This window comes from Aethalodelphis obliquidens, unplaced genomic scaffold (assembly GCF_003676395.1).
Source record: "Aethalodelphis obliquidens isolate GAN/ISIS:26980383/991018 unplaced genomic scaffold, ASM367639v1 scaffold6, whole genome shotgun sequence".
NCBI lineage: Eukaryota > Metazoa > Chordata > Mammalia > Artiodactyla > Delphinidae > Aethalodelphis > Aethalodelphis obliquidens.
Window position 1 is genome coordinate 45,201,244 of NW_020837950.1, and position 21,088 is coordinate 45,222,331.

The window sequence follows — 21,088 nt, forward strand, 5'->3', positions numbered from 1 at the left end:
AGGAAAGAGAAATACTGTACCAATTGGCAAGGGGCATCCAGCCCATCCAGGCCAGGCTGGCCTGGCTCCCCTTTTTCCCCCTTAACGCCACGGAATCCCTGTTTGTAAAGATTAACTCATAATGTTACTAAACAGAAGAAATCACTTAAGCACAATTTCTGCTAATGAAATAACCACAATAACAAAAGGCTGGGAGAGGAGCAACTCTGAAGGGAAAGGTAACATCCAGTGATGCTGGACAAAACAAAACAGAGCTTGATGTGGTCCTACAACTAGCGCTTCTCTGGGAATGGGGACCTGCTCTCCGGAGCAGGACTGAGGAGCACGGGTTCCTCCTCCGATCCCGCATTCATGCCCCGGATGCACATCAATACTTGAGTGTTGAGAAACCAGGCATAGCTGGTGGCCAGAGACAAGGGGTGGAACACACTGACAGCCTGCTATCGATGTTTCTGGGACCTTAAAGTCTACGTTAAAAGATGCCAATCAGAACCCCCGCTGGTGCGGTCCCTCCAGTTTGCTCCTCTCCCAGCTTTGCCTCCGCATGTGACATCTGGAGACGGTTGCATGAGTCAGACATACCAACGGGCAGGGTGCATCTAATCCAGGAGCACCCTGTTCTCCTTTCTCCCCTTTAGGCCCCTTTTTGCCTTTCTTTCCCTTTTCCCCCTGTGGATACAAGGGTTTAAATAAGACAGGTTTTATTTTGGGGGGGCGGGGGGAAGTAACGGTGATTCAAAAGATGGTTTAGCCAATAAAAGTCTGGAAGGGCATTTACCACTGTTTTCTGGTTTAGGTAAGGCATGATATTATGAAAAATAACAGACTTCCAGAGTGGCAATGGATTCTGGGCAGTGATGTACAGGATTTTATTAAAAAGATTCAACAAGATGAAAGAACTTGAAGCCTGACACATCAGGAAGGAGGATCAGTGCTGACTTAGACCCCAGTGCCGTGGTCCTTGTGAATGAGGTGTTCCCGCCACCGCTTTGGTGAAGATGACAGATACCAAGTGTATTGAATCCAGCCAGTGGCAGTGAAGTTCAGAGGAATAATGGAGACTTCACCCAATTTTCAGTACCTGCCAACTTGCTTTTTTTCTAATCCTATAACAGATGAAAGCTACATTGAGCCAGAGGAAAAGGAAAAAATCTTGGCAGTTTCTATCTTTTTGAAATGAATCCAACTTTCTGACATTATTTTTTGTAGTTAGTTCTCATTTAAACATATTCAGTGTGTTAAAAATATACTCTTTCTTTTAACATTCTTTTTAAGGAAACTAAAAGCAAATACTTTCCTTAGTAAGTCAGATAAACAAATTTTAAAAGTGCTAAGATTTCTCAGCAATGCCACTTGGAGAAACAGACTTGTTTATAAACTCAAAGATGTTCTTTAATTCACTGTTATTGGTCTCATGCCAGGTGTTCACAATGGTAAATGGGTTTCCAGCTTGCTCACAAGGTAACAAAAGCCAAAAAAACAAAACAAAAAAATTCTGTTCAAGAGAGGAAAAGCAGTTTGGATTCAGTTGAGCTAATGCTAAAAATGAGGTAGGCAGGATAATTACATGGTGGGAATGTAGCCATGGAAATTAGTATTTAGGAATCAAGGTAAAGGTTGTGGAAAGCTGCATGGCTCATAGGGATGGAGGAATTAAGGAAAGGAGGCAAAAGGAGGAGAAGTAAGGAATGCACCTCAGCTGTTTCACATTAACAAATATCTCTGCATATTTATAGACAAGAAGCTGGTGCAGTACAGAATACAAAATACTATGCAATACATATTTAAATTAGTGTATTCATTCTGCAATCAGGATGGCAGATACAATAAGTCTGAATAATTTCAGAAGCGAAACAACATGAATATTCAAAGACATATACATAAGAGATATAGATGAGATATGCACTCAAATTAATGCATCCTTTCTGTGTGAGTGAAAGCTCCACATTTATCTCCTGTGTGCCAAAAACATTGCATCAGAAGGCTCAGAATCAAAGCCATTTGGGTTTCTCTAATATCGGGGAAAGAGAGAACTTCTGTGTGGTTTAGTTGATCATGATCAAAAACAAAGACCCGAGATGCCAGGGTGAAATGAAATGAGAGCAGGTGTGATAAGAAGTAAGATGGGAGGAGCTTTCGGGAGTAAATTGCTCACTCGTGCAAGATGAATCGACATTCTTCCTCAGCAAGTAACATCATTGCCGTGAAGTAAAATTGATTTAAACTTCATTGGGAGGGAGTGGACTCTTCTTCACATAGGTGTGACTGACACCAGATGTGTTGGGTATTATTAATTTTGGACTCAATTCATTTTTTGATTGGTTAATCAACTCAGAATAATCACTCAACGGAAAGTGTTGTCATATGAATGTTGACTTTAACAGGCTCTGGGAATCGTTTTTCAGTAATATTCTAGTGAACCTCAGGCTTTATGGAAAACAGACACTTTTACAGAGGACAATGTCTCAGTGTTATTATTAATCAGCATAGTTTTGTAACTATCTGTCTTTGTGGGTATGAACACATAAAGGCTCTTGCTAATTTTTGTCTCCCATGTCAAAGAATGATATACAAAAAGTATTCACGGGCTTCCCTGGTGGCGCAGTGGTTGAGTCCGCCTGCCAATGCAGGGCACGCGGGTTCGTGCCCAGGTCCGGGAAGATCCCATATGCCGCGGAGCGGCTGGGCCCGTCAGCCATGGCCGCTGAGCCTGCGCGTCCAGAGCCTGTGCTCCGCAATGTGAGAGGCCGCAAGAATGAGAAGCCCGCGTACCGCAAAAAAAAAAAAAAGAAAAAAGAAAAAAAGTATCTACAGCGTCCGAAGGCAACAAGTCCTGGTCCCTGCGTAATGGACTCACTGGGTTTATCGGGCATACTGCTTGCCTTCCACTTTCCAATCAAAAAAAAAAAAAAAAAAAAAAATCAAGATACAGGACATATCTTCTGTCTCTACTGGGAATGTTGTGAAGATGAATGAGATGCTGAATTCACAGGGTTAGCTGAGCTCTGCCAGAAGACTGTTGCAGATTTGTGCTATTCAATTTTACTTAATGTCATAAATGCCTCCCCCACCCCCATTTTCAAAAACCCCTGAAAACTTCATCTTTCAATTAATTGGCGTCAGGTAGTCCAAAGATTGTAGCCCAGATATCTGGGGATTATAATTCTTTTCTTCTGTGTTAACAGTGCCCTTATTTCTTGCAGTGTAGCCTTTATTCCTCTGTGAAGATGTGGTTCCTCAGATCAGACATCAGAGCGTTTTTGGAGCACAGGATGGAGAAAGATTAGATGTATGAAAGAATTAACACAGGTTGAACAGCAAAGCAGACAGAAGCAGAAAAATCAAACAGGCACATGCTAGGCTGGAGAGGTCACCTTTTCCCCCTTTTCTCCTAGATCACCCTTCTCGCCTCGTGGACCAGGGAAACCCTATAGGATAAAAAGCAAACCAAAAAGATCTATTGGTATAACTGTGGCAACACCATATTGAAAAAAACCTTAAGAATTCATGTTTCTGAATGCAAATAAAGAAACATGGCATGCCCTCAAGTCTCAAAACTTAGATGGGTAAAGTGGCACTTAGAAATAACAGTTTCCTAACATCTCAAATATCTGTAAACAAAAGGTTTCTTGCTTTTTCTCCAAAGAAATGTATAGTGGAGAGAATATCAGGATCCTAGTTTGAATCCTGGCAAGTTCTCTGACTTGTGGGACTGCGGGCGAACTTACTTCACCATTTTAGTCCTTTGACCATAAAACGAGGTTAATACCTATTAATACTACACATCTGCTGGTGTGAGCATTAAATGTGATGATATATATAAAGTACAGAATGATGTCTGCATACAAATGGTGCCCAATAAAGAGTAACTACTATTACTTTTTGCTACTGCTATTATTCACATATATACAGGATGAGCAGTAATCATTTTAGGAGGGATTGACTTTCGACATTCTCTATTTTTATAGAATTATGTTGCTATAAGATATATAGAGACTTTATGCTAAAAAGAAAAATACTGCATAATAGCTTTGAGAATAAACATACCATTCCCTAAGGGTGGCATGTGAAAGATACTTCGATTTTATGCATATTTTAAAATAAGTAATTTAACCCACTCATGTTGAGTGTCTGATTTGGGAAAGTATTTTGAAGTGCCTCTATCAACTGTCAGTTATTAATTTCATACTAGATAATTATGCTTTTTGCTTTTATGTCTATCTCATGCCAACCCTAGTGGTTCATTTCATATTGCTGTCTACACACACAGCAATATATGCTGTCCACATAACTATGTGCACAGAAAAATATTAGAAGTATTCTTGCTGTTATTGATGATGAAGACCATCAGCATCCATTATAATGGGAAGATGTTCATTGTAGGTATTACTTACATCAAGACCAGGCTCTCCATCTTTCCCCTGCCAAAGAATCATAGTAGCTACATTAGTGTTCCTAAGTTTCACGAATAGGTTATTATTCTATTTAAGGCTGCCTGGACATGCAACACTAGTATAAAAACAACTAATTCAGAAATGTGAAAAAGATTCTCTATTGATTAGTAACACAAATTTCTTTCAGTAAATCAAGAGAAGTGACTGTTAATGTTGCAGGTAAGTGTCATGAAAATGTTTTTATTCTATATCAGGTTAAATAGTCTGATATTTTGCTGAAGTTTAATGCTTGGTATTCAAGTTATCAATCTAAGAGTAAGTCAAAAGCAAAAATACTGATTTTTACGGATTTAAAAACACACCAGCACTAACATTATAAGCAAATCTATGCTACTTTAGTTTGACAACTTAGTAGTTAGCTCATAAGTGTGTAAAGAATGTGAAAACTGTTTATTGTTAAATACAATTTTAATGTGGCTAGATGTACACCTTGTCTATAAATACTGTGGGTGTGAAGATCACAGATTAAAAACTGTTAGTAAATTAATGACCCCCTATGATAGAAGGAATATAATACTGCTGTGCAAGGATGATCCATTGAGCCCCGTGGAGCAGATTTTCAGGGCATTGAAAATCACACAACAAATCCACCCAAAAGTTGCTGAGAAGTTGCTTTGATTCCACCAGTTAGATTTCGAAATCTATTTCAAAATCAGCATCTCTTTTAGCACTCAAGTAATCATGGTTTGAGCTTATTATTTCAATTCATAAAAACTAGGAAGTACAAGGTACCTGGAAAATACATAGGGGTTATAAACCTTGAGACAACAGTATATGCTTCTACTGTAGTTCTACCCTACCCCATCAAATCATTTACAATTATCCCAAAGATAATATTCTGAAGCAAACCCGAGGCTCTCAATTTGAAGTGGGTGTCATTGAGAATTTTCAGAAGATAGAACACTATCAACCTTCTCTGTTCTGAAGATCACTTGTCATCACGGTAATTTAGAAAGGTCAGAAACATCAAAGTCATCAGAAACATCAATCTGAGAAATACCTTTTATTAGCAAGAGCAGTTTTTGTAAGTGATATATAAGAACAGATAAAGTCTGAAGAGAGTTTTTAAAACTAAGCTTCCACACCCACTTCTGGTACAATGACCTCCCAAGGAAGGGCCTATTATGGGTCTGGTCAGATGGCCCAAGGAGGGGTTATCTGACAGTCAAAAGCCCCCTTTCAGGTTAGCACTGTCCATCTCATGGACAACCTCTGATCCTCTCAAACTGGTGAAGTGTGTGGGTGTCTGTATGTGAGTGTAAGAATACGACACAAATATGACCTATCTCTGAAGTACACAGTTACATTGGTGTTGAAGAGACTTAGTGGATTGTTCTTTGCTCCTCTAATGGGATTAGTCTCCCCACGAGGGGAGGGTTAACCATGCCAGGGACAGGTCATCTATACATGCTGAAGGGAAACACCATTGCGAGACAAGAGAACTCACGGGAAGACCATACGGTCCTCGGGGTCCCGGCTCTCCCATAGCTCCTTTTTCACCCTATAATGAAAGGTGAAAGTGCAAATCATAAACAAACACCTATATTCACACACCTTCCCTGATGGCCTGTGGCTAAAGCCTCTATTTGAAGTATCATTCTATCAAAATTCCAAAGAGTCAGGCTCTTTCAGGGCCGCTGCCAGTGATAGAGCAAAAGAAATCCATGTTAGCATATCTTACAGAATCACCTTTGAAAGAAGGACTGTCTGCCCAGCGGTGCAAAAGGACTTGCATGTCTAGGGTGTGGTGCTTGGGTTTCTTTGGCCTTACTGTGAAATATTTGTTACTAATTATTTTAAGTTACTGCTTTTTCAAAAATGTAATAAGAAAATTCTTTTTCCCCCAAATGTCTCTTCAGCAAGCCCTTCTTCCTTGACTGCCCCTGCCCTTAAATGAGCTTCACGGTGCTCATACACCAGGAGACATACCCACGTTATAACTTGTCTATTCTCTGCAGAGCCCCTCACTAGAATCTGCACATTAGGGTGCCAGGGCCCTGGCTTTTTTCCCTACTGCATGCCCACGGCTTATAATAGTGTCCGGCAATTCAGTAAATATTTGCATAATTCATGAATCAAGTCACATCAATACAATCATGTATGTTTTGCTTCCTTTCGGGGAAAGAGGGTTTAAAAACATTTATGCTTTCTACTCAGTGCCTGATAAGGTAGGAATTTACTACCTCATCACTCTCTCTCCATGTACCTATTTAAGTAGCAGAGCTTGTCTCAGCTTAAATGATAATCTTTTTTTTAACTTATTTTATTATACAGCATGTTCCTATTAGTTATCTATTTTATACATATTAGTGTATATATGTCAATCCCAATCACCTAATGCATCACACCACCACCACCACCACCCTCGCCACTGTCCCCCCTTGGTGTCCATACATTTGTTCTCTACATCTGTGTCTCTATTTCTGCCCTGCAAACTGGTTCATCTGTACCATTTTTCTAGGTTCCACATATATGCATTAATATACGATATTTGTTTTTCTCTTTCTGACTTACTTCACTCTGTATGACAGTCTCTGGATCCATCCACGTCTCTACAAATGACCCAATTTTGTTCCTTTTTATGGCTGAGTAATATTCCATGGTATATATGTACCACATCTTCTTTATCCATTCATCTGTCGATGGGCATTTAGGTTCCTTCCATGACCTGGCTATTGTAAATAGTGCTGCAATGAACATTGGGGTGCACGTGTCTTTTTGAACTATGGTTTTCTCTGGGTATATGCCCAGTAGCGGGATTGCTTAGTCATATGTTAATTCTATTTTTAGTTTTTTAAGGAACCTCCATACTGTTCTCCATAGTGGCTGGCTGTATCAATTTACATTCCCACCAACAGTGCAAGAGGGTTCCCTTTTCTCCACACCCTCTCCAGCATTTGTTGTTTGTAGATTTTCTGATGATGCCCATTCTAACTGGTGTGAGGTGATACCTCATTGTAGTTTTGATTTGCATTTCTCTAATAATTAGTGATGTTGAGCAGCTTTTCATGTGCTTCTTTGCCATCTGTATGTCTTCTTTGGAGAAATGTCTATTTAGGTCTTCTGCCCATTTTTGGATTGGGTTGTTTGTTTTTTTAATATTGAGCTGCATGAGCTGTTTATATATTTTGGAGATTAATTCTTTGTTGGTTGATTCATTAAACGATCATCTTGAATGCTTATAAAAAATAAGTGTAATTGGAGGTGGCCCCAGGAATATGAAATTGTGATAATAAAAAAAGAGATGTCTCCATTTCAAGCAGTGTTTTCTTCTGCTGCCATCTCCAAAATTAAACTGTCAGTATATAATATGGAAACGTCAGGAGAATGATGATGTTTATGTGAGGGGCCAAAAGAAAATGTTACCTTCTTTTATCACACCCCTGAAGAAGTTTAACGGTAGCAAATCTCTTCCAAGGGTAAAATGTCAAGTTCAGCTGATAACTGTGCATGCAGACCTAAGTATTATTCTGTGTTTCTCCACACTCCAAATTCCCATGTGAGCAAATTTCAAGTCACTGTCAACAGTCTTCTTTAACTTAAACTTAGGGGTTGTTGGTGCTAATTAGCACTGTCACTTAGAGGCACATGTAGTATAGGGAGATTTTGGGGAATAAATATGATAAAAGTTTATTGCACTTTTACTCATTATTACTTTCTGTTTATTACTGAAAGATCAGGAATTGCATTCAGTAAAGTGGCCAGGCTTTGAAATGAAACAGATTTAAATTTGAATTCCAGTTCTGGCACTGACTGGTTGTGTGGCCTTGGGTAACTTTCTTAACCTTTCTGTGCCTGTGTTTCATTGGCTGTAAAATAAGAGAGTAATACATATTCTGCAAGAATTTTTCTGAGATTAAGTGTGATTATAAAATATGAAATTATATGTTGCCAAATAATATGTCCATAAAAAGAAGCTCTCATTATTATCGTACAGTTAGAGGTCTTGTTTTTAATGAAAAGGGCTTGAAAACCCAAAGAGCACTAATTCAAAATAAAGTTCTTTCAGTTTGATCTGTCAGTGTTATTTATGATTTTTTAAGTGGTCGTGGTGCTGTTGGTAGTGGTGTGTGTGTGTGTGCGTGCGTGTGTGTGTAAATGGGAGGTGGGGATTTAGAAGGAAGGTTCATGTAACCTGGAGTTGGTCTAATTCGTAAAAACTCAATGGATTAGAGTAGCCGTGGTCTGAAACATCTCCACAGATTATTTTGATGTACCTACTCCCTTCTTCCTCCTCTGATTGAGGACTTCAGCTTTATTTTGTTTTTAAAATGAATATACCGTGGCTGATTTGAATTCAGCTGTCACTAAAGCTGTGGAGATCCTCTTGCAGAATCGCTCACCCCAAATACTTACTTTAAGCTAATCATGACAATTCCACCTCACTCCCAGTGACTGCTTCAGAAGTGGACATATGACCCAATCCTGGTCAATGAAGTGTCAGGGGAAGTGGCTGGGAAGCTTTGGGGACAGTTTCCTCACAGCTAAGGAGGATACAGGAGAAGACAGTCCCTATGTTTGCTCTCTGCTGATGCCTCGCCAGAGGGGGGCTCTGGAACCGCTGCAACCAGCTTGCCTGTGGTCAGAAGACAAAGCCAGCTCTTGGAAAGGGCACAGAAGCAAAGCCTAGAGTTCCTCCTTTGACTATTGTGCCACACAGAACTATAAATTTCTTTATTGTTTAAGCCATTTTGAGTTGGGGTTCTGTCACTTGGAGCCAAAAGCAGCTTAATGGTTTCAGCTTGAAAACTTTTAGGAATGAAATATTACCACAGGGCCTTGAAGGTGCAACTTCTTTTCCGGGATCAATTCATTCCAAAAGAACTTCGAACCTCTCAAATTTAACACACTCTACGGAGTTCCTTAGTGGTTACAAGGCCAAGATGAAGAAATCAGCTGCAGGTAGGACGATAGGTGCTCTGAAAAGCTGACTACTCATGCTGCCAGTCATGTATTTGACAATTCTTGAATAACGCTGCCTGTCAAATGCCTGGTTTCTTTTAGGCTGGTCTCATTTCATTCAGGATCTTTAATTTGCATGCCTACGCTGAGGAATTATTCTAGAATGAACCCCTTTCTTGATTCCTGCCTCTTTAAAATTTGAAACTTTTTCAAGAGAGTCCAGACGGCACCTCCATCCATTCGCTTGGAGAATCACACTCCAGTTTAGCACTTAGGGAGAGGGGCACTTGGAGAGAGTACTGATATCTGATCCAGTTAAGACAGTTAACATGCTGAGTAAATACAAGTGTAACACTTCACACTGCACACCATTTGACTGAAACTATGCCTTCACAAATTCTTAGCCATTTCATTTGCTCTCCTGGCGAATTCTACCCCGGCGCTGAGACCTGATACTCTTATGACACTGTGGAGCTCTCGGAAGTAACAGCTGATTTACCAAACGGTAAACCCTCTTGAGTTCCAGGGCCTCCTGCCACTAGACTACTTGAGATTTGCTGCTCCATTTTTAGTTCATGGACTGGATTTCTTGATACAATGCTTGAAGGCACCAGCAGCATGAGGCTCTTAGCTTTTAAATCTTTTTAATTAAGATGATCTTCGTAAGTCTCTTGTTTGACCTTAGAAATAAATTCAGATGACTTATTTCCTTTAGGACTCACCTCTTCCTAGAAGGATTCTTGGGTAAAACCAGCCTTCCTCATCGCTGAATGCACGGCATGTACTATTTGTACTCACTTAGGCCTCATTATCTAGTTATTCCTTGCAGATATTTTTTTCCTCTGCAATTAGATTGTAAACTCTTCGAGATCATGGAAAATAGCTGCTTCCTTCACAGTACTGAGTAAGTATATACAGTGTATTAATAAAAGGTTATAGGATGATGAATCAATGATTATTATGCAATTCATTAGAACAATTAGCAAAATAGACTTCATAAATGGGAGGAGAGCGTTTTCATTCCACACTAGGAGTACATTGTGTTTTGTACATCTTAATGTGATAAATACTTACTGAATAAGTGAATTCACTTTATAGGACATGGAACTATGGGATGGGGATGTATGCCAAAGAAATCACTATATGGCCCTCTATTTTAAAGCAAATTGTCCCAGACTGATGAAACTCTATCTAGTTTTAAAAGACCACAAAGTTGCACAATGAATCATTCCAACATTTTGAAGTCCTCACCATTACGATACTTTCTTCACATCCTATCCTGGATGGTGGGGAAATTGATGACACAATTCTACTCAGATACAAAAAAACCTTCTAAAAGTTTTTCAGGGTGAGGAAAAGAAAAAGCAGAAGAAAAACAGAGAAGGAGGGAGAGAAGTTCCAGACAGATGACCAGCTGCTGATGCTGCAGTACATTTTTTTGTATCAGATGTTTATCTTCCGCTCTGAGTGTCTTTTTTCCCCCCCAAAGATATGGAAACATGGCTTAGCAATAGAAAGGTTAGTGGAAGGTTTTTGTTTTATAATGCACTAAAATTATTTCCTTATGGTTAAAGAAAGGCTATTCTTTTGCTTAAAAAGAGGAGCATGTGTAACTGTGCAGAGAATACTTAGGTTTTGTAAGTTCCCTTTAGAAAAGTTATAACTTATTCTGAATGAATACAGTAGCTTTATATAAAAGATTATCGACCAGAATATATAGTCCTGGAAATTTTAGACCTATTGACATCAACTTTCTGGATTAAGGCCAAATGAAAACATCTTCCTTAGGGGTTAAGGAGGAATGGTCTGAGCTATTTACTTTAGCTATGAAAATGTATGCATTGGTTTTGTTGTTGTTGTTGTTAAGGCAGGTATATTCTAATACTCTGTCATTCTCTCAGCATGACGACTCTGAATAGAACTTAAGATGGCATCTATTTCCATTTACTATTGGATGGCCCTTTATTTCTTCTGGGAAATGAACAGCTCAGATCAACTAAAATGGAAAAGCCACACTCTGTGATTTCCTTAGGTCACAGTTTAATAACCTCAGGAGCAACTTACTCTTTCTCCTTTGGGACCTGCAGGGCCATGGGGTCCCATAGGGCCATCTGTACCCTAAAAAAAGATAAAAATAATATAATATGAGACATATCCCAAGGGCTGTAAGAAAAGCAGTTATAATTTATCCTGGACTTTTCCTGGGTGAATGATGCCTTAGAATGTCAGTAAGACAACACGTCTCCTTTCAAACTGCTTTATGCTTGATTCTTTCAGGCCGCTAGTTTTCCAGAAACTCATGCAAAAGGGATGAATTATATAACTGCCTATTTCAATGAAAGGCTCACACAAAATACTGTATATCATATTTAATTATATATTTCCTCCCTGACTAAATGGAAAATCTTCACTTTGCCCCCAAAATCTTAAGAAAAAATAATTGCTTTTGCTTCACATCACCTCTTCTTCACATCCATTCTCTGCTCCTACAGTTACCCCTACTCCTCTTGGCCACAAATGCTCTGAAGTCTTGTCTTCAGCTGTTTAAGAGGCTCGAATAGTTATACAAGGAAAAAAAAAAACTTAAATAAATGAGAACAGTGTTTAACTTTTCAAGCTTTCTTCAGTTCTGTTGGAAGCAGCAGGGGGCTTAGAAGGAAGGAATTATTCTTATAGGTTCTGCTGCAGTGGCTCAAGTCACTAGGCTTATAAGGCACAAACCAGGCAGCTGGATGATTTAATGGCATAATTGCCCTCTGGCCTCCTGGTTCAGGATTAGGATTTCTGTGGCAGATGAGATAATATTTGGATGAATATAGGAACACTGAGGTCCACTGAAAATAATGACTGCCTGAAACAGGCTTTTAGAATTGAAGAGCTTGGAATTCTTTTTGATTCTTAAAAATGTAGCAAGGACTTCAGGTATATTTGCTCATTTTCAGGAAGACTATGCTTAGATTTGCAATGAATTTATTATGATATTTGCAGACAGAAACTATTCTAGCACAATTTTTTTAGTATTCCTATTTCTGTTTTACTATTCTTGTTTATTCTATGAGTCTTGTGATATGAAATAATTCAGGGTTTTAAACTCATTCTAATGTTGCTGAATTATCAACATCAGTTTGATCTTTTTCTTACTGCCTGAACTCAAAGTTCATCTTCAGAAGACTTCTAAATATTGAGGACCTGTAGCTGAAATTTAAGAGATGGAGCTGTTAAGAACCATAGAAAAGAGACAAAATGACAGAAGACAGACAAGTCATTTCAATGAACAGAGATTTGAAAGTTAGTTCCAAAGAAGAAGTTACATTTCTAATAATGGACATAAACGTAAAAGGAAAAGCAAGTTAAAATAAATTCACATGATTTTGATTCCTTCAGAGGGCCCCTCCCATGGAATTGCAGGAAGTGTTCATTGGTTATGGAAAAATCTGTCTGGGATTCTACGACAATGAAGCCAATTAGATTGGTCATTCTTCCCACGTCACAAGTTATCCAGACTTGAACCCCGGCTTCAGAAAGATGTTCTGTAGTTTAGGCTGTATGACAAACAAGGCTGCAACCCAGGCTTTGTCTACCTTTCCCTTTTCTGCCCTATCTTTGTCCACTTTCTTCTGCTCCAGTCCTATGTACCCCTCATCATTTGATGGGAGTCTGTCCTGAAGCATAAAACTCCTAGCCACAAAACCTGTTGGAGCAAGTTGAGGTGCTGACTCACCCGGGATCCTGGCTTTCCGTCTAAGCCAGATGCTCCCTGTGTGATTTGGTTGGTAGCAGGGTTGGTGGGTGTAACACGAATGACAAGAACAGAGATTAGTATGAGGTACTGATGAACAAATGTAACACTTCAAACAACATAATACGCAGTCACAGGGTTCTGGGATGAATATCACATTGCTACAAATTGTTAGTTAAAAAAAAAACACCATGTGACAATAAACACCCCACAGATGATGGCATTTTTATGACATTTCCATTTGATAAATTCTTACTTAGAAATCAAGTGAATGAGGTTTATAAAGTGGGCTTTAAAATAGTTACCAGTAACAGTCTGGGTTGCTAATTTCCGTATGAAATTAATTTTCTAAAGACTGTGCCATTCACAATATATTTCTTTTGGTTCTGAAAAAAAAAAGTAATGGCCGATCTTCTAGGAAAGGGCTCATTATAATAATCAATCAAGTTAGAATTTCAGAGGAGAAGAAAACAGCTCTCGTTTTACTTGTTAAAATAGCATTTGTGAATAACAAATGCAGACTTTTAACATGTCAGGGTGACTCTGGATTTTACACAGACGATACCCATTGTTTTCTGGATTGTTCTCACTGTGTTCACATTAGTCACCACTAGAGGGACTTCTAGGAACAGGAAAAAGCCAGAAAAACTTCATGAGTCCAAAAAGAAATAACTGTCCCAAACAACATTGTCCCTCAGCTCACTTCAAGTAATCAAGCATCAAAGTCTGAATGGGAAATGCTTTAAAAATGGAATGTTGTTCTCAGGCAATGCATGCTTTTCTTTCCCTTCAACTCTAGGCTATGCATAACGTATGACCAAAAGATGACATTTTCGATGCTTGTTTTTTCAATTATAAGCGCAATTACTTTTTTGGTATGGCTTTTGTATCTCAAAACTCAAATGTTTATTTATAGTCCTTTAAAAATGTTGATTTGATCAAGGAGTATTTAAGAAAGACAATGCACTAGTTCTATACATCTCTTGGCAAGGTTGCTGAACTATTTCCCCATTTTATGCTTCAGATGTAGTTAATAATACAAAATGGAAGAAAAAAAATTTATTCCAGCTGCAAACGCTACAAATGATGCTATGCCATACATTTTGGGGGGTACTTTTCATTTTTTATTTTACAATTCCTTCTGTACAATCCTATTGTGAGTCAGATTATAACTGCAAAATTCCATTTACTTAGCAATGATTAAAATGAAAAAAAATACGTGTGTTATCATTCGCTTAATGCTAGCATATGTAGAGCTTTCGGCTAAATGTTACATAAAAATGACCACTAGTCCTAGATTTGAAATTAGGGCAAACTTTAAAGAAATCAGATTGAGGGTTTAAATAAAATAGAAATCCAAATTTTCTTTTGCTTTTTGATACTTTCTTCAGAGTCACCATTATTAAAATTTAAAAATAAATAGGGGGATGATAAAATTTTTGCACTGATTATATAACATTATATTTATGTGAATTAATGACTCACACATATTATACAGGTTTTAGGTTTTATACCTGTGGCATGATCTAATTGGTGTGATTTAACCTATACTCTAATATAAGGCTTACATCATTCAATAAATGAACACATATTAAGCATCTACTAAGTGCCTGATCTATGTAAGGCATCGGCTATCGAGAGGAATACTTTAGTACTTAGAATACAGTACTTGTGGGAAAAATAAAATAAGTAGTCACCAATTTTTTTATGGAGACGTGTATAAACTATTTTCTATTCCCAATTTTATGTCATATTTTAATAATGTAATCTATAATGTTCTTTACTGACTTTTATCTGCATTCACTGAATAAACAGCATATGAAAAGCTTGAAACTAAAACTTATATTTAGGAATTCCCTGGCGGTCCAGTGGTTAGGACTCTGTGCTTCCACTGCAGGGGACACAAGTTCGATCCCTGGTCAGGGAGCTAAGATCCTGCATGCTGCACGGTGCAGCCAAAAAAACCCAAACAAACAGAAAAACCCCTCATATTTAATAATCATTTAAAAATAGCTTTTTAGTGGTTGTGGTAAGAAGACCAGCATAAAGTGCATGAAAGCTGGAAATCTCCTTTTCATTAAAAATCAAAATCTCTAAATAACTGCAAAATACTTCTTCCATACTATCCATTATTGCCGCAAGAACCTCGTAAGAGGGCATTTCTAGCACAAACGACATATAACATTTAGACCACAATATGATTGATTAATGTAAGGAACCACGGCACTGACCCCACGCCTTCAACAATGGCCAATTGCATACCTTCCACTAACAGGGGCTATGGTTTTTGGCATTGAAGAGGAAAAAATAAAAATTGAGGGAGGATTTGACACTACACTAAATAATAAAAACATTTGGGAGAAATTATGAAATAATCTGCATAATAATTTTTTAAAGGGGAGGGTGATGGGAGAAGAATTGTCAGCGTTAAAAGAGGAAGGTTGGCATGTATGTAATTGAACGACAGAACATTTATGGCATTGTTTGTTATGGGATCTTCCTCTGACACAAGAGCAGACATCAGAGAAACAAAACTGGGCCGAGCTCTGTGCGAACACAGTATGTTTTCCAGTTACAGAAATCTCAACCATAAGATGGTCACTGAGTAAACCAGAGTTCTTAATTAGGGTAGAAAGAAAAGTCTGAGATTTGCACTGAAATGGAAAGTTTTCTTTACTTACTGGAAGACCAAGGGGTCCTCTGTCACCCTTTTGACCTGGTTCACCCTTCAATCCTTTAACACCATTTAACCCTGGTTCACCCTAAATGCAAAAGCAAATGCCGATTTTGGTTGCTATCATGGGTGTTTCAACTTCGAGAGAAGAGAGCCAGTCTCTGAAATGGTTGCAGATTCCAGTTTTAGGTAACAGCAGAGTCAGGCTAGATTTGTCATGCATCAGTTCAAAAATAATCTAAAAAATTTTAAGAATTAACAAACTGAAATTGACAATTAAATAATATTCTAGGAAGCAGAACTCCTGAGAAAGTGGGCTCCTTACAAGCAAAATGTCTATGTCTGAGCTTCGAATTTTTCAGTTTTACCTCAAGGAAATTGGTGTTATGCTACATTGTTCTGACCAAGTAAATCAAAGACAATCGGAGTGGAGGATACTGAAGGAGGCTGAGCAGGAAAGACTCACTCTGCTGGAATGGAAAACTGGAATATGCAGGACAGTGTTATATATATGGATATTTTAAGCCTTTAAGCATTTTGCCCAGGGGAATGAGCTAAAAATGTAGCAACTGACTTTTGAAGTAATGCCATTTGGTGAATCCTCATTCACTGACATTGCAAGTCAGGTCCCTACAAGGATTAATCAATAGAACAGACAACAAAGAGCCAATCCTAGGAGAGAATGTGAAGATCACAGAACTTACATGTGGCTTTACTAACTGTCTATCTGTCCAATCTCAGAATAAAGTAGGTTTGAATTTAACTTAAGGTGACGATACAAAAGCCACGATAAGTGATAAATTCTCTTGACTCTGTTTTTAAAAACCTAAGAATGTAATACACTATTTTCTGTCGGCAGCAGCATGTTAGAAATAGAATTCTGACCTGTTCCCTTTTCAGCTTTTAAGTACAGATATTAATTTCATCAAGAAAATCTTGAAAGACTTGTGGAAGGAAGATGATTTCAGTTTTAAATGCCCTATAGAGTCCTGAGTGGTAGAGGTGGGAGAGGGGCAGGAGGGATTATTAATCTGGGCAGTATTTATTAATTAATCTGGGCAGTATTTATTATTAATCTGGGCAGTATTTCCCCCGTTTGCTTGATGGTGCAAATCAGTGCAGTACTTGTTAAAGAGTCCAGGGCACCACCTGGACCATAGCAGCACAGGAATGGTATTTTTAATGTCTCCCAGGTGATTCTTCTCATCAGGAAATTCTAGGAAACAGTGAGCTAGAGTCATCCATGGAACCATGCTATATATTGGAACTTTCAAAGGGGTCACAAAATAATAAACACATTGGCATGACCTAATGGAGTTTGGCAGCTCTGAGGAGAGGGAGTTTGTAATGCTGCCACTGTAGGAAAGCCAAATATTCTATGGTTGGTAAAGTGTGATCCTGGGAATGTCCCAGAGCTAGAGTCAATGTGAGATTAAAGCCAAGGCTCAGTAGTCAACTGCAGTTAACTGGTCTAAACTTGAGATTCAGGGCTTTGCATGTGTGTGGACTTTCATTCAGCGAGTGATCTTAAGATGATGAACAGCCAGGGCAGCCTTGGTAGGCTATGAAGTTCTTTGGTGAGGAATCATGCATTGATAGGAATGGGTGTTAATTGAGAAGGTAAGTTTAAACAATCAAATTCTGGGGCAACAATTTCAAATTTCAACTCTGAACCTAAATTCTAGTCCCAGATCTGTCATTTAATTGGCACAGTAATTTAGAGCAAATAACCTAAATCTCCTGAGCCTACAGTTTATTATCTATAAAATCAAGGAACTAGCACAGGTAAGCTATGAGATGTTTTCAACTTTATAATTCTCTGAAATCTATGATTTAAATAACAATGGAAGTTAAGTGTAGGCAAAGTGAACCACTGCCCTGTAGATATCGGAAGGATCTCGGGCATCTATTAATGTAATGGTGATGGGGTAACTGAATCACTCATAGAATTAGAAACTCAATCTTGGTGGCTTTGGCCTGAGTCATTACAATTAATCTGGTTTTTAGTGGTACCTTAAAATCCAAACAGAAGTCAACAGAGGAACTATTATTTAGTCCAGTGTGGGGAAGGAGGCCCAAGAAGGCTAGATAAGTACCTAGACCACAGAGCTGATAGATAAGCTCTCTTTCGACCCCAACAAAAATGTTCTTACCCTAAACTATAATCCACGCCACTGAGATGCTGTCGATCACTGGCCTTATCAGAAGGGAAGGCATTCTAAGAAGAATGAAGAGGCACGAACTCTTTCCTTTCTCGGCTAAGTCACCTGCTTCATCTCGAAAAGGAAACTCAGGTTTCTGGAGTCAGACCAATCCCTCTGCCACCCCTAAAGCTGGGGGGTCAGCGGGAGTGCTCAGAGGAGAGGGTGGGCCGCCTCTAGGCTTTCTGATTCTTAGTGCCAACACTGCATTTATGTGTCCCCTCACCCGCTCTCCATTTCAAGGCATCAGCTCACTACTGAGGAGGTTGCGAGAGTCATGGAACCTTTTCTCAAGCAGCCTTGAGGACTAGATCAATTCTTCTGTTCAGAACAAAGCATCAAAACACAAGATTACAATAACAACTGACGTTAATTGGGTCTCTATTAACAGCTGCACTGGATATTCTGTGAAGTGTTCTATAATCATACCTCATTAAATCATCACAACACTCTGAGGTAAGTTACCTAGTTGAGCAAATGAAGGATTAGAGAGGGTATATAATCTCCCCAAGGTGACACAGCCTGTCAGTGGCAAAGCTGAGATCAGAACATACGTCCTCATCACATATGCTCACTGAAAGAAGAAGCATGTCTTTCAGGGCTCATTTTAATCCTCCAAGGTGTCTTTTCGGTCTACACAAAGGCAAAGAATGCACCTTCATCCATCTTTACAATACAAACTGCAATAATTCTCAAAAGGAAGGGATATTCTCCATTGTTCTCTTGTTAATTCAGAGTATAGAATATGTGTGTGTCATGTAACCTTCTCCTCAGTATAGCATACTTGATATACCTCACCTCATTCTAGACCAGTGACCTCTGGGGGAGTACAAAATTAAGATGCTGGATAATTAAAGCATTTAGATGCAGTACTGCTACATGACAAGCAAGAAGTATCAACTAATAACATCTGAATATACAACTAAAGATACCATACTAAGAAAGAGCATCTGGACTAGTCTGAGAATGTCATCAGATTCACTTTTTTTTTTTTCCTTTTAGAATGTTGATTTTGAGTATATTATGATTAGTAACTTAAGAAACTTACATAGTGACAAGGAAAAAGGCAAAATGAGGACTAATTCATCTCTAGGTAATATCACTTAAATTTGTTATAAGTCATTCGTTGTTGTGAAATTTAAACATCTGGATACTTAAAGGCTTAAAGATTATCAACATTACTTGACAAATAAATAAGACAGGACAGACATGCTTCTGTCATGCTTCCCCACGACTAACAATGAAACAGCCATCAAATAATCAAGGGATTTGTTGGATTACCTTTGGTCCAGGAAGTCCATGGGGTCCCTGAAAATGGAAAACACAGCTTTGAATTAAGAACTGATTCACTTTTTCCCAGCAGAAGTGACTATTAACTATTATATAACGTAACAAAAGAGATGTATAACAAGAATCTTTTTGTTTGAGCTATAGCTAGAGGCAGGCCAGCGGATGTTAATACCTAGTGAAAGTTCCTTCTAGCTCTTGGATTCCTATGTAATAGGAAATTCATTAACAGCAATTCTTTCTGCTAAATACCTGTGAGAGGGAGGGGGGAATCTGCCAGGGTTATATGGAAGAAAAAAAAAAAAGTGTTTGTGGACCCACACTACTTCTCTTTCTCAAATCCCTATTTAAAAAAATCTAGGTGGAATATGTGAGATAGCTTATGAGTTTAAAATTTGGTAAAAAAATTTTGAACTTTAAGTACCAGTGACGAGGAGACCTTTTCAATTACTAACTGCTCTAGACCCAAGGTTTTAAGAAATCTAAAGGAGCAAGAAAATGAGGAGATGACAGTCAAGTTTGGAACCCTGTTGCATTATTTCTTCAAGGCTAAGAAAAGGATTCTAGTACAGGAGTGCTAAACATTATTATTTAGAATGCATTCATTTTTCCAAAGATGAATTGTTCAAGGCTCTTGTAACAATTATTTACCAGTGGAAGGAAGTCACAACACATTCATGAATCAGGGCTTTTCCCCTGTATTTTGTGGAAAATCTAAGTACAGAGATGAATTAATCAGCCTAAATTAACTAAAGATTACTGTGGATTGCTTTAAACTTTCAAGTCATTTAAATGAACTATTTGGAGACAGGAGTATTTGAATACTCATCAGCAAAATCATACAACAGTAGGAAAAAGTTTTAATTTTTTTTTTAAGCAAGCAATACATAGATATTTGTTACATATGTCTACACTGGAATAATATTTTCCCTTTGGATATGTTATGGATAAACATTTTCAGGAAATGGCCATTTTATCAAGTATTCTTATTTCATTTTAGAAATGGTTTTAAATTCCTTTAAACTAATTAATTTTATGATATGAATGGATATAGCATTTTAAAATTTAATTTTCTAACTTAAAGTGGCGGGAGTATAAAAACGCCAAAAGTATGCCACTTGCTTGATTCTTAAAGCACTATTTAGTTTTAAGAAAATCAGATTAATTATAATTGTTTTGTGATATGAAATAGAAACGGCACTTAGTAAGAAATAGATGATTGGGTCTGAGGCTACGCTCTGTGGTTTAGATCATTCCCACAATGTTCTTTCTTGGAGCACAACAGGAGGAAAGAGTGACCGACAGTTTATTTAATCTCTATGATTGAAGACATATGGTTTATCGGGACACTGTCGAGACAAATGTGACCTTAGAGACTGCCTGACTTGTTCCCAACCCATCCTAGTCAAAAGCATTTGAAGCATTCTGCCTTCTAGTTCTAGCCTTAACAAAACTGTCATTAGGTAGACATTTGGAGAATTATGCTGGTTTAATGGCTACCTTCCTCACCGAACATAAGTTCTATGAGGACACAGTCATTGCCTCCACTGGTCACTGAGGGATACTTGCAGTAAACACTGTATTTACAGAAGTATTTAAAAGTGAAAAGAAAAAGATCCAACAATATATATCATCTGTGGAAGTGAGACAATTTTTATCATATTATTTTCTAAATGTTCTTACTGAACATTTCATTAAAGGGTCTCAATCCTCAAAGTTGGTTAGAAACATTCATTAATGGCTACAATTATTAATCTTGTTATGCTATTAATGGCCTAGAACAGTGGTTGGTTAAAATGATTTTCCAATGTTCATACCCTAAGAGTGGAGT

General features: G+C 38.1%; 1 protein-coding gene across 1 annotated transcript in view; it reads right to left on the minus strand.

Moving 5' to 3' along the window:
• Positions 1 to 3,121: 3,121 nt before the first annotated feature.
• COL25A1 (collagen type XXV alpha 1 chain) overlaps positions 3,122 to 21,088 on the minus strand; it is a 453,889-nt gene continuing 435,922 nt past the window's right edge. The window contains exons 28-33 of the mRNA XM_027103483.1: positions 19,252 to 19,278; positions 15,777 to 15,857; positions 13,078 to 13,113; positions 11,421 to 11,474; positions 5,902 to 5,955; positions 3,122 to 3,428 (exon numbers count right to left, since the gene is read on the minus strand). Coding sequence (XP_026959284.1) covers positions 3,357 to 3,428; positions 5,902 to 5,955; positions 11,421 to 11,474; positions 13,078 to 13,113; positions 15,777 to 15,857; positions 19,252 to 19,278 — 324 coding nt within the window. The 3' untranslated portion in view covers positions 3,122 to 3,356. The remainder of the gene's footprint in view (positions 3,429 to 5,901; positions 5,956 to 11,420; positions 11,475 to 13,077; positions 13,114 to 15,776; positions 15,858 to 19,251; positions 19,279 to 21,088) is intronic.